This window comes from Amorphotheca resinae (genome assembly GCF_003019875.1).
Source record: "Amorphotheca resinae ATCC 22711 unplaced genomic scaffold M430scaffold_13, whole genome shotgun sequence".
NCBI lineage: Eukaryota > Fungi > Ascomycota > Leotiomycetes > Helotiales > Amorphothecaceae > Amorphotheca > Amorphotheca resinae.
Window position 1 is genome coordinate 166,022 of NW_020194483.1, and position 13,794 is coordinate 179,815.

General features: G+C 49.7%; 6 protein-coding genes across 6 annotated transcripts; 3 read left to right on the top strand and 3 right to left on the bottom strand.

The window, feature by feature from the left end:
- Positions 1–323: 323 nt before the first annotated feature.
- M430DRAFT_22761 (hypothetical protein) lies at positions 324–583 on the bottom strand (the record flags this gene model as incomplete). Its single annotated transcript, XM_024864765.1, has 2 exons — positions 324–437; positions 491–583. The coding sequence occupies 2 exons, from the start codon at positions 581–583 to the stop codon at positions 324–326; spliced, it is 207 nt and encodes a 68-aa protein (XP_024716921.1).
- A 228-nt stretch (positions 584–811) lies between these two features.
- M430DRAFT_61708 (hypothetical protein) lies at positions 812–3,119 on the top strand (the record flags this gene model as incomplete). The annotated part of the gene is made up of 6 exons (XM_024868942.1): positions 812–914; positions 1,045–1,348; positions 1,615–1,731; positions 1,773–1,881; positions 2,397–2,417; positions 2,474–3,119. The coding sequence occupies 6 exons, from the start codon at positions 812–814 to the stop codon at positions 2,990–2,992; spliced, it is 1,173 nt and encodes a 390-aa protein (XP_024716922.1). The 3' UTR covers positions 2,993–3,119.
- Positions 3,120–4,459: 1,340 nt separating this feature from the next.
- M430DRAFT_110318 (hypothetical protein) lies at positions 4,460–5,754 on the bottom strand (the record flags this gene model as incomplete). The annotated part of the gene is made up of 4 exons (XM_024861351.1): positions 4,460–5,120; positions 5,175–5,316; positions 5,365–5,621; positions 5,672–5,754. 4 exons carry the CDS (start codon positions 5,752–5,754, stop codon positions 4,460–4,462), a joined length of 1,143 nt encoding a protein of 380 aa, XP_024716923.1.
- A 357-nt stretch (positions 5,755–6,111) lies between these two features.
- On the top strand, positions 6,112–7,422 carry M430DRAFT_147262 (hypothetical protein; the record flags this gene model as incomplete). The annotated part of the gene is made up of 2 exons (XM_024863055.1): positions 6,112–6,721; positions 6,775–7,422. Exons 1-2 carry the CDS (start codon positions 6,188–6,190, stop codon positions 7,420–7,422), a joined length of 1,182 nt encoding a protein of 393 aa, XP_024716924.1. The 5' UTR covers positions 6,112–6,187.
- A 3,970-nt stretch (positions 7,423–11,392) lies between these two features.
- On the top strand, positions 11,393–11,643 carry M430DRAFT_37367 (hypothetical protein). Its single transcript, XM_024867113.1, has one exon. It carries the CDS (start codon positions 11,446–11,448, stop codon positions 11,599–11,601), a length of 156 nt encoding a protein of 51 aa, XP_024716925.1. The 5' UTR covers positions 11,393–11,445; the 3' UTR covers positions 11,602–11,643.
- Positions 11,644–12,657: 1,014 nt separating this feature from the next.
- On the bottom strand, positions 12,658–13,646 carry M430DRAFT_31252 (hypothetical protein; the record flags this gene model as incomplete). The annotated part of the gene is made up of 2 exons (XM_024866022.1): positions 12,658–13,496; positions 13,616–13,646. The coding sequence occupies 2 exons, from the start codon at positions 13,644–13,646 to the stop codon at positions 12,658–12,660; spliced, it is 870 nt and encodes a 289-aa protein (XP_024716926.1).
- Positions 13,647–13,794: the final 148 nt, after the last annotated feature.

Below are 13,794 nucleotides of genomic sequence, written 5' to 3' on the forward strand. Positions count from 1 at the left end.
AGAATCGCTTGGATGTTATGAAAAAGAGGAGTTTGGGACAGATTACGTTTAAATTCTTGAACATCCAACTGCTTTAGCGGTGCATAAGTAAGATGTCCATTGCGTGAAGGATTCGGTCAGAAGAGGCCTTCCTTGCAGGGTACAAATCTCACCGCTTTCATTTTGACTTGAGGGTTTAGCGCAGCTTGATCAGAGAAATCGTACTTCTTGCTCGGAGCCCAGCGTGGCGCATCGGCATTTTTAAACTTGAGATATGAACCGTCTTTCTGCTCAACCTCAGTGTAATCGAGCTCGAGGTCCGAACCTTCCACGGCTTCTTCGTGTCAATTGTCCGAATCTGATGATGCTTTTTCCGATTTCGATCCAGAGGCATACTCGCCGCTGTTATCTTCAACTTGATGTTTGACTTGCGCTGCATCTTTGACCCGCTGCATCTTCTGTCATGAAAATTAAGCAAATGGACCCTGTCTATTCCTTAGGGACAACTCACAGTTTTCCTTCCTTCTACGATACTTTCATCCCCAAGCTTTTGCCAGGAATCGAGTGTTGACTTTGCTGCAGCTTTGTTTTTCCTGAGCGGCATGATGGATTGTTTGTTGTTGAATTTGGGGAAGAGAATAGTTCTTTAAATCATTTTTATGAGGTGGGTAAGTAAGGCAGGTCCTTTCGAGCAAATTCTCTATGGGAGAAAAGTAGCATCCCCGGTCGTTCTTCAACCCTCATCTTTTACTTTTCAACGTCCTAGGACTTTTTCTTCCTCAACCCCAAGGATTGAATTTATCCATTGGACCATTTCAATTCCGCCCTGGTCATGGCACAAGAACGGGGCAAACGCTCTGCCTCAGCAAGGGACGACATCACTTCAAGCAGCCCGATTTCAGTCAAGAAAGCAAAGAACAGCAAAGCTGAGGCAGGTAAAGCGCAACACCGCCCACCCATAGAAAGCACCGTTCGCCGCGACCTCGAAGGCCTCACCTTTGGTCCTTTGCACCCGCAAAGTCCCAGATCAGGTCATATATGACTTGGGTAATGAGCTTCTGAAAGGCTTGCGACCTGGAGAAGGCCTTCTTGGCAACCCAGCTGAAGAAAGGGCTTTTACAGGAAGGCAGAAGAAGCAGCAGCAGCAGCAGAAGGTATCCCTCTCATATGCTTTCATTCTTCTTTGGATAACAGTGACATTGTCCTTAGCAGCCAAACAACAGCGCCAGCCGGACGAGGATGATGATGTCGGCATGCTCGATGACAGTAAGGTTGAGGTTAGGCCTGAAGACACAGAACCAGAGCGCAGTGATAGCAAAATGGACACCGTCCATTCCGGGGATTACAAGTCAAAATCCCAACTTGAGCTGTATGCCAAGAGTGGTCTACAGGTTGGAGTGTAGGCAAGAGGTCGACCGCTTCGGCCTTCCCCATTTCATCTCTAAGAAGAAAAGGATGCGTTGGTCCGTTCAGATAAAATGAAATTTGCGTTGCTGCTCGCAATTGGAAGTCTTTTGGGAGAATTTTCGTGTTTTTGGGCATTTCCATTGTCTCCAATGCGTAAACTTTGCTCTCTCATGGGCAAAGAACGCAGATGTTAGCCAACTTAGCCGATTGAATACTACGAATGAACAGCCTTACAATGCGCTCATCCAATGCTGGGCCAAGGTACTCCCATATTGGTACTATCTTGCCGAAACCCCCTATCCTCGCTACGCCTGGTGAAAGTAAACGCAGGAGTTGGAACGGCGCGTAAGTACACCCCCCAAGCTCCTCCTAAGATTTATAAGTAGCGGGCTCTACATCAAGCTACTGCGGAGAGAAATATCGTGGGCTTTCGTTGGCTTTGAAGAAGGTGGTGCTGACGCGGTGGGTGCTCTTAGCCCCAAGAGTGAATTCTCGGTTAGCAATTGACGAACTCAGGGGGAGGTCAAAGTTATTAGATCTTGAGTTGAGGTTTCTCAATTAGAAAGGTGTATCAATGGAATCAGTAATTGGGTGTTCTGAAGTTGGCGTTAAGCTATTGCATGACCTTCGTTTTGCAAAATCCGTAGTATTGTTGGGGGCTATTGTGTCTTCGCGGCCAGCCTCTATAACCATCATCTAACACCGCCGCTTTACTCTCAGAGATCTATTGTGCTCCCATTGGCAGCCTTATATCTCATATTCAATATGAAAGACACAACTACCTATTGTCGCCGCTCTATTGTCAAGCAAGCGAGGCGCTTCCCGTTGTCCTCGATAGTTCTCCCATCCAGAGTACAAGTTATCCCATCTTTTCCCTCCCCCTCTCCTAAATCTTTCTTCCTCAAACAACGCTCTTCACAAAGATACTTGTCCCCTACACACATCCAATCTTCCAACCAACAAGCAACCCACACACCGTCAAGATGAACGCACTTACAACCCACCTCAAGTCGAGATTCAACACCGATCCCGTAAGTCCTTAGCCTCCAATTCAACAATTCAGGTCACTAATCGGACGATCTAACAGGCTCCTCACTCGGCGAAGCCGGTCCCAAAGCCAGCTCCACCGCAAACCGTCGCTGGGCCCTCAGCGGCACCAACTTCTTCTTCCTCCTCGCCGGGGACGCCGCAAGGCGCCACCCCTCAGACCACCGCCCCCCCAACCACCGCCGCCCATACCATCACCTCCACTACCATCGGCGAGGAGCCCGTCGATGAGGAGATGGACAACATGGGACCGTACGACTGTCCCGGTGACGAATGTCCCGGCGACCCCATGGATGGATGCGAACCGGATGCCGAAGGCGACAGCACGATGTTGGACACGAGTGGCTGGACGAACATAGACTTCCTCCGCTACTGGCTCCACTCATGGTCTAACCGCACTGTGGAGGATGTCTTCGGACAGCTCCGCCGTCAGCCGGTCACCGTTGACGAGCGCTTCTTCTGCTGGATCTGCGCAAACAGGAATAACCTCGAGTTGATCTCCGAGCAGTGCATGCTCTTCCCAATGGAGACTTCTCGCCTGTTGGCACTCCTCCAGTGAAGGCAGTTGAGGTCGGATGGATGATCTTGTTCAGGGACAGGTTGAGCCCCCTTCCTCGCGCAGGCATAACTTCTAACCAGCTCGGCGTTCCTGTCCTTAGTAGCGTTTTAGCGAACAGGAGGTTGTCAGTCCGATGTCTTGGAGCGGGTTTGCCTCGCAGGTTGGCCTCTCTTCTTATACCCCTCAAGTCAGTCACTCGTGTCCCCCAGGGAAGGATAATGGTTTTGGTCAGGTGAATCTCTTCCTCGCGCAGGCAACTTCTAACCAGCTCGGCGTTCCTGTCCCTACTAGCGTTTTAGCGAACGGGAGGTTGTCAGTCCGATGTCTTGGAGCGGGTTGACCTCGCAGGTTGGATCTCCAGTACCTGGGGGTTTGGTGGTTTGGTGGTTTGGTGGTTTGGTGGTTTGGTGGTTTGGTGGTTTTATGGTATATGTATGGTCAGGTTGAGTTCCTCCCTCGCCCGGGAAACTTCTAACCAGCTCGGCATTCCGGTCCTTAGTAGCGCTTTAGCGAACAGGCGGTTGATAAGCCCGATGTCTGGGGTGGGTTGACTTCGCAGGTTGGACTCTCCCTGCACCGCTATGAGAAGGACTTGGGATTGAGGAGGATTTGGGGTTTTATTGGTGAGGTGGTGTTGTGTCCGGTCAGGTTGAGTTACCCCTCCTCGCTCAGGAAACTTCTAACCAGCTCGGCATTCCGGTCCTTAGTAACGCTTTAGTGAACAGGCGGTTGATAAGCCCGATGTCTGGGGTGGGTTGACTTCGCAGGTTGTGGCCTCTCCTGTACCATGATGTATTTAGTCTATGCAGCGATGTCTGCTACGTTGGAGCTGGCGGGTCTGACCTCCTTTCTTTGTGCTTGTGTCGAATCAAAGCACACTTACTTCTTCTCTGATTGAAAATCTTCCGTCGCATAATGGTGATCGCTGTCATTATTGTTTGTCTATCTCTTATGCATCGGCTTAAACCCAGCGAGGAAGAGATAAAAACCATAATATAACTCAAAGGGATGTTTGAATTTATGATAAATTGCAGTAATAGAGCTGTGAGGTTTGGGACATCTCAGAAAAGGATTTGGATGGTTATTGAGCCAGAGGAGTTAGTAATTAGTATCAGACTTCTGATGTTCGCAATCAGTTTTCATGATGACCGCAGACTGCATGTTGTTGTGGAAAACCTGGCATTCTAGTAATAACAGCAACAGAGACGAGAAAGTAGTGCTTTCAGTTCTTTGCCTAGCAATAATATACATGTTTCCACTCGGGACACATGTAAAACGAAGGTAGAGGCAGGTCTAAAACAGAAGTGGATATCATTATTTCCATCCATGATGTACAGGTACTCTTTCAACGGTCTCATGATAACGGGCAATCGAATCATGCTCACCGAAGTAGTCCATTTCCCCCCAAAGCACTATCGACGCCTGCAATGCACCGCCATAACGCCTCCCTGCTCCCTTCTCGCTATCTTACGCACCACCAAGAGGTCCCTGCCGCTTCATCTGCATTCTCTTCAGATGAATTCGCATACTTTTAGAATCGTAACTCTTTGTTTTTGGATCCCACGCTGCCTTCACATCAAAGACAAGCCACGCTTTGGGCGAATCTAATTCAACTAGACCCTGGACTATTATGCTCCCTCGTGGAGGGTAATCAGGTGCTGGTCGCCAGCTTTGTTGCAGCTTCATCTTGAATGCCATGATCCCTCGAAAGAAATGTGCATATACGGCAGAGATACCATTTTTTCCAGGATTAGCATCCAGGTCCTCTTGCAAGGGAGGCTTTCCAACAAGGCCCTGGTTGTCAGCTACGGTGACTATCGCTTTTTGGGTTTGCGCATCACCAAGTAGTTGTGGCTGCTTGGGTTTCGGTGACCCGTCATTGGTCTGAGAACCTCTAATCATTTGCTGATGTCTGGCGAGTAACTGTTCGATGGTTGGCGGAGTATCATCTGCTTGTAGCCCAAGCATTCTTGCAACTCTCCTGGCATCATCTGAGATCATCACTTTGGTAAAGCTCCAAAAGGCCTTCGCCAGAGCCGAGGGCCAAAGCGCTTGGCGTATCTTGAATACTATTGAGGAGTCAACAGGCATGGTCGTCCACGCGATGTAGTCATCGGTTATCTCGATGCTGCGACTTGTTAGCTATTTATCGGTTTGTTCATTTGTCTCGAGGGAAAGATACCCTGATCTTTCGAACTCCGGAGGTGGATGTGTGGGAAAATCGACATCAAGCCAATATCTTCTCAGCTTCATTCCCTTTCCACCCCTTAACTGCAGTATTGGATGTTTCTCTGCAAGCTGCCGTACGAACTGTGCAAGCTCCTCTGCGTATCGTCAGCGAGTTATTTGCGAATCAAGGCGTGGCTACTGACCTCGTACACGCTTTGAGAGCCCTGGATCTCTGCTGAATTTGAGAAATTCCTGCCATTCAGGATCACTCCCGCGGTATGGCCGGGGCTTGAGCTGTTTTGTAGTCCCGGGAAATGGGATAAAGATTGGCGGCGCTTCTTCTTCATCCTCGGGCAAATGCTGGGCAGTGTCCATAATCGCTTTTCCTAGGGGATCGAGAACTAGCCTCGCATATACCGACCAGCCTACATATATAGTCAGGACGGTGATGGCGATGCTCCTAGTCGATATGCGTTAGAAATTGTTCCAAAAGGGAACAGAGCCACATACCTCGGCCGGAACCCTGGCTTTTGGAATCGGACTCTCTGCACATTATGAACCTGTCCTCTGTATATTTGCGCATTCAACCGCATAGGCAACCTGCTCGTTGACAGGACAGTCTTCGGGGGTCTCAGGAATTTGAACATGGCGGATAGTCAAGGCCCGCCGTGGAGTGGCGAGCCTTGGGAAGAGCGAGTTTAAGCTATCGAAGTACACCCTTCGACACACCAGTCGCAGATCCAGGCCCTGGGATTTACAGATGGTTAGATGACGAGGGAGAGTTGTCGCAAAGGTTCTTTAAGATGTGTAGTTGATCGAGGGAGTTCGAGATTTGTCGGGTCGAGGTTCCAGTAACCGGCAGAATCCTGGAAGCGGTAAGCGCCACAAAGAAGCCGCTAGCCCAGCTGATTGATGTACTCTAACTTGCCTTACCTTACCTCTACAGCCGACGAGCTTCTCCAGGTAAACACTCAGCAGTTCGCGCTTGAGCTTCTCGAGCACGAAATACAACATCCAACGTCGACCATGAGACTTTCAACGGGCTTGCTGCTACCGACATTGATCGGCGCAGTTTCTGCGGCATCAGATGCGAAAGTCTACCTCTTCCAGGGCGACGAATGGCCAAACACCTCGAAACCCCCGACCCTCTCCCCAAAGGAAGCTCGACTGGTCTTCGCACAGCGTTTAGGCGTATCTCGATACCATAGCTTAGATGACGTTGGAGAGGACACACTCTCATACATCAATCAGTTCGGCGGGCCCCAAGAACAATTGTTCGGAGGTAATGGCCAAGACAAGGCACCAGAGCTGGTGCTGCTCGTCGAAGGGGTGTCTGCTGAGCATGCAGAACCCCTCTTGAGCGCATGGTCATCGATCCAGCCGGCATTTACCATTTCCAACCCGCCTAGCTCCAGTGAGAACCTGGAGCTGGCCTTCAATTTGGATAGACAGCTTGGGCCAGACGTCCAAGCTTGCCCATTTGAGCAGGATATCGACCCTGGCAACAGGAAATGCTGGAAGGGGAGATCAAAGATCTTACAGATTGATTTAACTTCCAAGGCAAGTGGAACGCTTCTTTTCGATGTATTCAAACTACTAATTACCGACAACAGCGACCTGGGCTCAGCAAGATGTTGCTCGCGCAGGAAAGATTGGTTGATTTCGCGAAACATCAGAAGATGAACGTTATGGTGGTCCTCATGCCGGAGTCATCATGGTCTACAAAGAGCACGAACGCATACGGATCATACGAGAAGCCATCCCAAAAGCAACTGGACCGGCGAGTGGAGGCCGAAGAGCCAATATCGGAAGTACATACAGCATCTTCTCCGGTCTCCCATGGGAGTCAGGTAATGCCATCAGTCTCATCGGAAGAGTCCGAACCTATACGAGGTATCCCTTCGCTATGCTACAACACCCTCGAATCTTGCATGACATCGACAAATAAATGCTCAGGACACGGCGAGTGCTACAAGAAGTCGAACGGAACGGATGCAACAGCGGCATGTTTTTCTTGTCAATGCAAGCCCCAGTTCGAATACTTTTTTGCCGGCAAAAACCGGGTAAATAGTTCCCGGACAACGTATTGGGGTGGCGCTGCATGCCAGAAGAAGGATGTCAGTGGACCTTTCTGGCTCTTCGCAACTTTCACTGTTGTGATGATCGGACTAGTGGGCTGGGCTATCGGTCTGCTATTCAACGTTGGGGAGGAGAAGCTTCCGGGCGTGATTGGTGCTGGTGTTTCGAGCAAAGCGAGATGAAGGATCTGTTGTATGATTTGGTATGAAACGGACACATTCCCAAGAGAACTCATTACTTTGTTGGTTGGGGGCGTTTAGAAAATCGTACTTGTTGTACGTACGTAAGCTTAAGGGAAATTTGCAGAGAATATGGGATATCCTGATATCGGTGGCCTTCAGGATGGGTCTCTCACCATGGTCCTCTCGGATCTGCACCACACTGGAGAGCCTAGTCCTCAAATCTCAGCATAGATGTTTTCGAGGTGCCCTCCAGTTTAGAGGTTTGCACGCGATGAAGAACCGCTGTCTCAGCGAAGGCATCTGGTTGTACTGTATTCTCCCCTTCAAATCTTAATATCGAGTTCTCAACGTCTTCCAGACTCCACTTGTTTCCTTTATTATCATCGGACTCGTGGGTTCAGAAATCAAGCCTTCATGGCGACCGATCTACAGTACCATTGCCGGCAAACTACCCCTTCCCTCACTTCTGGACTTCACAAGCAGGGTATTCAGATAAGCTGCCGAACTATATGATTATATATATCATGAAGGTACGTTGAAACGACTCCATATATTATACAATTAGTGTTCAAACATATATACAGAGTAGAACCCGAATACATTGACGCCTTTGTGGTACTCCGCGTGCATATTCATCTGGGTCATGTATGATTCCGCCGAATCCCAGATCCCAAATATAAATAAATTCATCTACCAGCCATCTGGCGCCACCACCATCAATCAGTATAGCTTTTCGGTGTAGCCTCGCCATATCCACGCTACCGTTTACCTCAGGTGTGTGACCTCCAAGTGCTGGTGGTAAAACCTCGATTCACTCTGGCGTGGTAGTAGTTGCACTGTCAAATGTAGCTGCTATTCCTTTATGCTTCCTCTCCTCAACTTCCTTGCTATTCCACTGCTCTCTCGTTGTTCGTTATTCCGTTCGTTATCAAAAGGAAAGCATCCGAATTTTCTGCATCCTCCCGCGTTGGTAGTCGCGGCACGCCCAAATCCAACAGATCCGAGACAAATTGAGGAGTACTTTATTTGTACACCTCATCGAGACATCAAGTTCGGAATATTGACTGGAAGTGGCTCATGGTCGGCGTCGTTTGTAACTGTCTCTTGGAGATATAATCATTAGTCGACGGAGCTGTAGCCTGCCCGATCAAGTCTACAAACAGCTCCGCCTGGTTCGAGATGAGCTCTAAAGACCACAATAGGGTGTCAACGCCGTCAAGGGGCTCTCCCTTCCAACGCATGCTGGATCGAGAGAAGGAGAACAAGGTATGTAAATGCACCTCTCAAGCCAACATTAGGTTTTGCGCTAACAGCTTTATGCAGATAGATCGAATGCAGACCGCTTTGGTAACGAATGTTCCCCTCGCCCGTCCAGGAACAAGTCCACTGTCGAGTCTGCGGCCTCTTCAACAACCCCTATTGTTGGATACAAGGGAAAGGTCGATGACAACACCCAACCTTTCCCTGGCGATCCCTTTAACTGGCATGCGAGAAGAGATTGCTGTCGCGGGTCCTAATACCCCGAACGCAGAGACTGTGGTATTCTCAGACAAGGAACATGTGCCGAATGATGATGGATCAGATGTCACCTCGATCTGCCAATCGCCCAGCTGGGATAACACTGAGACAAAGAAGAGGAAAGCGGAGAAGCGTGAGGCAAGAGAGAGGCACAGGAAGTGGAAAGAAAGCACTGAACTGGAGCTGAAGGATAAACAACGACAGAGGCTTCAGAAACGTCCGAACAAGGCTCCGCCCCCATCCAAAGTATCTGAGATAGCGATCAGTACGGATAGCTCAAAGTCGGCATCGGCCACAGAAGCTTCGAATGAGTCACAAAGTAGAAGAGGTAAAAAGGATACCAGGCCCCGAAGCGGGAGTAGAAGTCTTGATCTTGGTTTTAAAGGCTTTCTTAACGCTACTAAAGCTGTATCAGGCCCATGGATCTCCCCACAACCGATAACAGCGGAGGGGAGCCAATCTACGAGACTTAATGGGTTCATTGGCGGAATAAAACTCAAGAAAGCCGACGAGGCTGTGGTTCAAGAGGGGACACAGAAGCAGAGCCCCTCACACGAGGAAGATCAGCACGATTCTGCGGGAGGAAGAGATTATAACACATCTAATGAATCACCAGGGGGGAATCTCGGCGGCCAGATTCAGGAACTGGAATCAAGAAGTGACTTGCCTTTGAGTCAGAACGGGACAGCCTTCGACCAGTCATCCTACTCGGCGAAGATAGCAAAGGGGATGGTCTCACGCCAAACTTCAGAGACCACTACCCTAATTATGGATCGACGTATCAAAAGAGATCGCAAAGCTGGAACCTCTGCCGTGGAATATACTTCCCCAGATCCAAAACCTTTGGAAGAACTAGAACCAGAATCTCAAGACATCTCCACGGACCCAATTCCAAGCGGTAAGGGTGATAGAAATCCGGAGAAGCGTACAAAAGCTATTAAACCACCTAGACCTATCTCTGAGCGACCGCCCGTCAGCTATCGAGCTCCTCCTGAGGAGACGATGCAATCATCACGTGGCCGTGGACCCCGAGGTGGCTACGTATGGAGCAGGCGGCAACAAAGCAAGGAGAGTTCTATATCCACCTTTGAAGACGAATACTTGGTCTCTACTGGAGTAGCTGCTCCAGTCAAATCTCATTCAAGGACGAGATCCTGGTCGCTTAGAAGTCGTACTCGCAAAGGAGATATTATCTCTAGACCTTCTACTGATAGCCAGGATACCTTCATCTCAAATGAAGTCGAAAATAGCAATTATCTCATTGCTGCTAATAGCCCTTCACGACCATTTGTGGATCAACAAAATGTTTCTTCTTCAAATCGCATCCCCACGCTAACCAGCGGAAAGCTGTCGAGATCCGGATCAAGGGCCCCTTCATTCAAAGGCTTCAAAAGTGTCGCTAAGGCAGCATTTTCGAGACACTTGTCTGGCTCACCTGCGACTGCGTTTAAATCAGACGATGGTTCGACACCGAAAAGTGAACAGTCTCTATTGAGGAATTGTGTTTCTACTTCCAATGAAGACATCAGAGTGGAGAAGACTTTAGGATCACCCGTATACCCCTTGACCACCCAGGGGTCATCAGGAATCCGGCCACTACCGTCGGGTATTGCTTCTTCGAATAACTACCTTAAACCTCGCCCACAATATTCCAGCTCCGCCAATCCGCAAACAAACGTATCTTCTCCCCCCTTTCAGTCAATATTGGCAACAGACTCGAGTAGAGAGTCCATCCTCTGCGAGTTCACAAATCCCACAACACCTGACGTTTCGAGGCCACAGTCCCAGAAGGGATTGGCCGTGTCAACAATTGAGAAGGTACCCAAGGACTTTTCTAATGGCCTTAGTTTACATCCGGTACAAAATAGGAGCACAAGCTCACTAATGAATGACAATCTGGAAAGTAATGACTCAGATAGTACTGGCGAGGGTTGGGGTCGGATGACGACGCCTGGATATCTCAACGATGACAAAGGCCGTATAGGTACGCCGGCTGGAGATAGCTCTATTCTCAATTCTCCAAGCCTTCGATCAGGCGGCCAAGTTGCCCAAGGGAGCCTCTCCATCATTTCTCCTGGCAAGGAACATGAGGCCAGTGTACAACAACGTCGACCAAGCCATTCAGGATCTATATCAACGCCTGATCCACACGACCTGAGTTTTCTCCCGGAACTTAAACACCGACCTCTTGGCCCCCCCTCACAGCTTAGAGGCAAAAGCCCAATCAAAAAAGCAAAGCACGAAAACCCAGGCGTCAGATTGCCGATCCGGCCCTCCCTCCCATCCCCACACAGCGCAAGCTCCTCATCTATCCCCTCAATCAGTACACAGCAACCCGTCCCTAGAACCCCTCTTCCACTTTCCACCCTCCAATCCTCAAAGCGCTCCACTCCTCCTTTGGCGCACGAAGCCAGCATCGCCACCGCCGAACCTCTTGCAAAAATGTTCGTGATTTGTTGCGGCTGCCGCTATTTCCACGATCTGCCGTCCAAGATCTACGAATGCATGGCCAAACCGGATGATGTGGTGGAAGACAGGGAAAGAGGTGTAAGTGGTGTTATTAGCACAGCGGTCAAGTGCCCGTGGTGTGGGCATGGTATGAGTACGCGCTGTTGCGAGGGCTATGCTACGGTGGTTTACCTCAGCGAGAGATTGCATTAGAGGGGTTTGCATGCATGCAGCGAGTGCTATGTGTGGTGGGAGAGTGTGTTTGTAAAGGAGTAGCCGTTGTGGCCGTGCCTTGATTTAGAGATTTTTCATGACGGTCAAAATAGAAACAGGATTGCTACTTGGTTAAGCAATGCATTATCGTATCTATGTTTGTAAAACGCTGCATCCTCTATAAGGAGCAGAGAGATTGGCCAATAGACAAACAATCAGGTTTGTCCTAGCGAAATTTCCCATATACAAACTGGAAGGAAAGCACCCTATTTCTTCTTTGCCGTGGTACTCCAGAACCATAAGAGCCAGGTCAACTCGGTCGAGGACCCTAGGTAGGTATCTGACAACTAGCAGCTCCCCTCAACGCGAAAGAGTCAAGTCTCTCGGTATATCAGTCTCCTCCAACGACAAAAAAAGAAGTGCTATAGAAATAGAACATAATATCAAATGCTTACATGTATAGCACCAAACAAAATAGCAAAACTCGGAGATCCTAAGCGTAGAAAATCGTCTTTGACTTTTTTGAAGCCGCCCATCCGCCTTTCCCCCATAGGCCGTGACCACGATGACCTACTGTTGTTACATCTTTGGTGCACTTTTTATGCAACTCTCCTCTCGAGGCCGGAGGCGCTGGTTTGGGAGTTGCTTGTTTGTTTGTTTGTTGGTGGAAGGAGTTTGCTTATTGTGACATTAGGTATATATAAGGGTGGACCACCACGAGACTTGAGTCTTGATTTCGCGGGTGATGCGTGTAGCAATTTGGCCCTTCCTTCAATACCGTGGAGCAGCGACGAGTAAAGAAGGTTGACGACATGATTACTTCAGGGGTATCAATTGCCCGAACTTGGGCTAATAAAGAAGAGACAGATAGCTTCTCTGTTCGTTCAAGTTTTGCTTTAATGTACATCTGCTTGGCCATATGATATAACGACTTCGATCTAATGCATAGAAAGAAAACAGAAAACTCGTGCAAGTCAATAAAAAGAGACATCCACTGACCCAGGAAGTCTTTGAACAACTGGCCTGTGCATACAGACAGAACCAGGCAGGTAGATGTCAGCTTTCCTCCTTTCCATCCCCTCCTTTCTTTCTATCCCCTCCATCAAGAGCCAAACTCTTCATAACCTCCTCGATACCTTTAACTCCACTTTCTGCGGCCTTCTCATTCTCCGACGATGAGCTACTTGTATTGCTACCGCCCCCATCTGTGCACCCCCCGCAATCACAGTCAAACCCATAAAACCTCTTCAGGTAACTCCTCTTGTGTCCATAATCGACACAGACTTCCTCGCCCTCGAGCAACTTGAATCGGTTCCAGAACACCATCCTCCCGCTATCGCCCTGCGGGAACCACTTGTACAGCGAGTTCGGCACGCAGGAATGGTTGATGCGACTCGCCGTCTCGAAGACGCCGGTGGCCAGATCGTTCATGATGGAATAGCCATTGCTGTACAGGATCGAGCGGTTCCGCGACTCGTGCGGCCGGCTCGAATAGCTGTGCAGCGAGAGATACGAAGCGCGCGCTTCGGGGGACAGGGCGTTGACAGCGGCATCGAGAGGGTCGGCGCGCGTGCCCGTGTCGATCAGCGTGACGAGGGGAGCCTCGGAGAGCAGGATGGTGCCCGGTTCGATGTCGGTTAGCGCAAATACTCCTTTCCCCTTGCCTTCGGATTCCCGGATCTCAATCAGCGTGCCCAGCGTCTCGGGATATCGCAGGGGAACCGGCTTCAGGTCCTCTGGAGGAGGCGTTGGTGGTGCGGGCGCCATCGCACCAATGTCGCGGGGAGGAGGGGTTTGGCGAGGGGAGCGGGCAGCCAACTGGGCGACTCGACCAGCCAACTCTAGCCCTGAACGAGCCTTTGGGCCCTTGGGGGCGGGTTGTGAAGGTTTTGGTACTATGACAGATATTAGTAGATGTCCTCCTATACGTGAGACGTCATCAAATAGCAAGAACAGCAGCAGGCTACATGTACTATTTCACTATAGAAAATGCCCCTGGAAGGAGGCCACCCACCGACATCGACGCTACGTTCCCCATGATCCATTATAAAAAGAGCAACTAAGGGAATTGAGAACCGGGGGAAAGATGACACTGGAATAGAACCCCACTCGTGAGTTCCTATAGCCGCGGATTGCCGGGTTAAGGTTTTCTGGTATGCTGGAAGTTGATACTGTAACTTGGGGAGTGTTCTA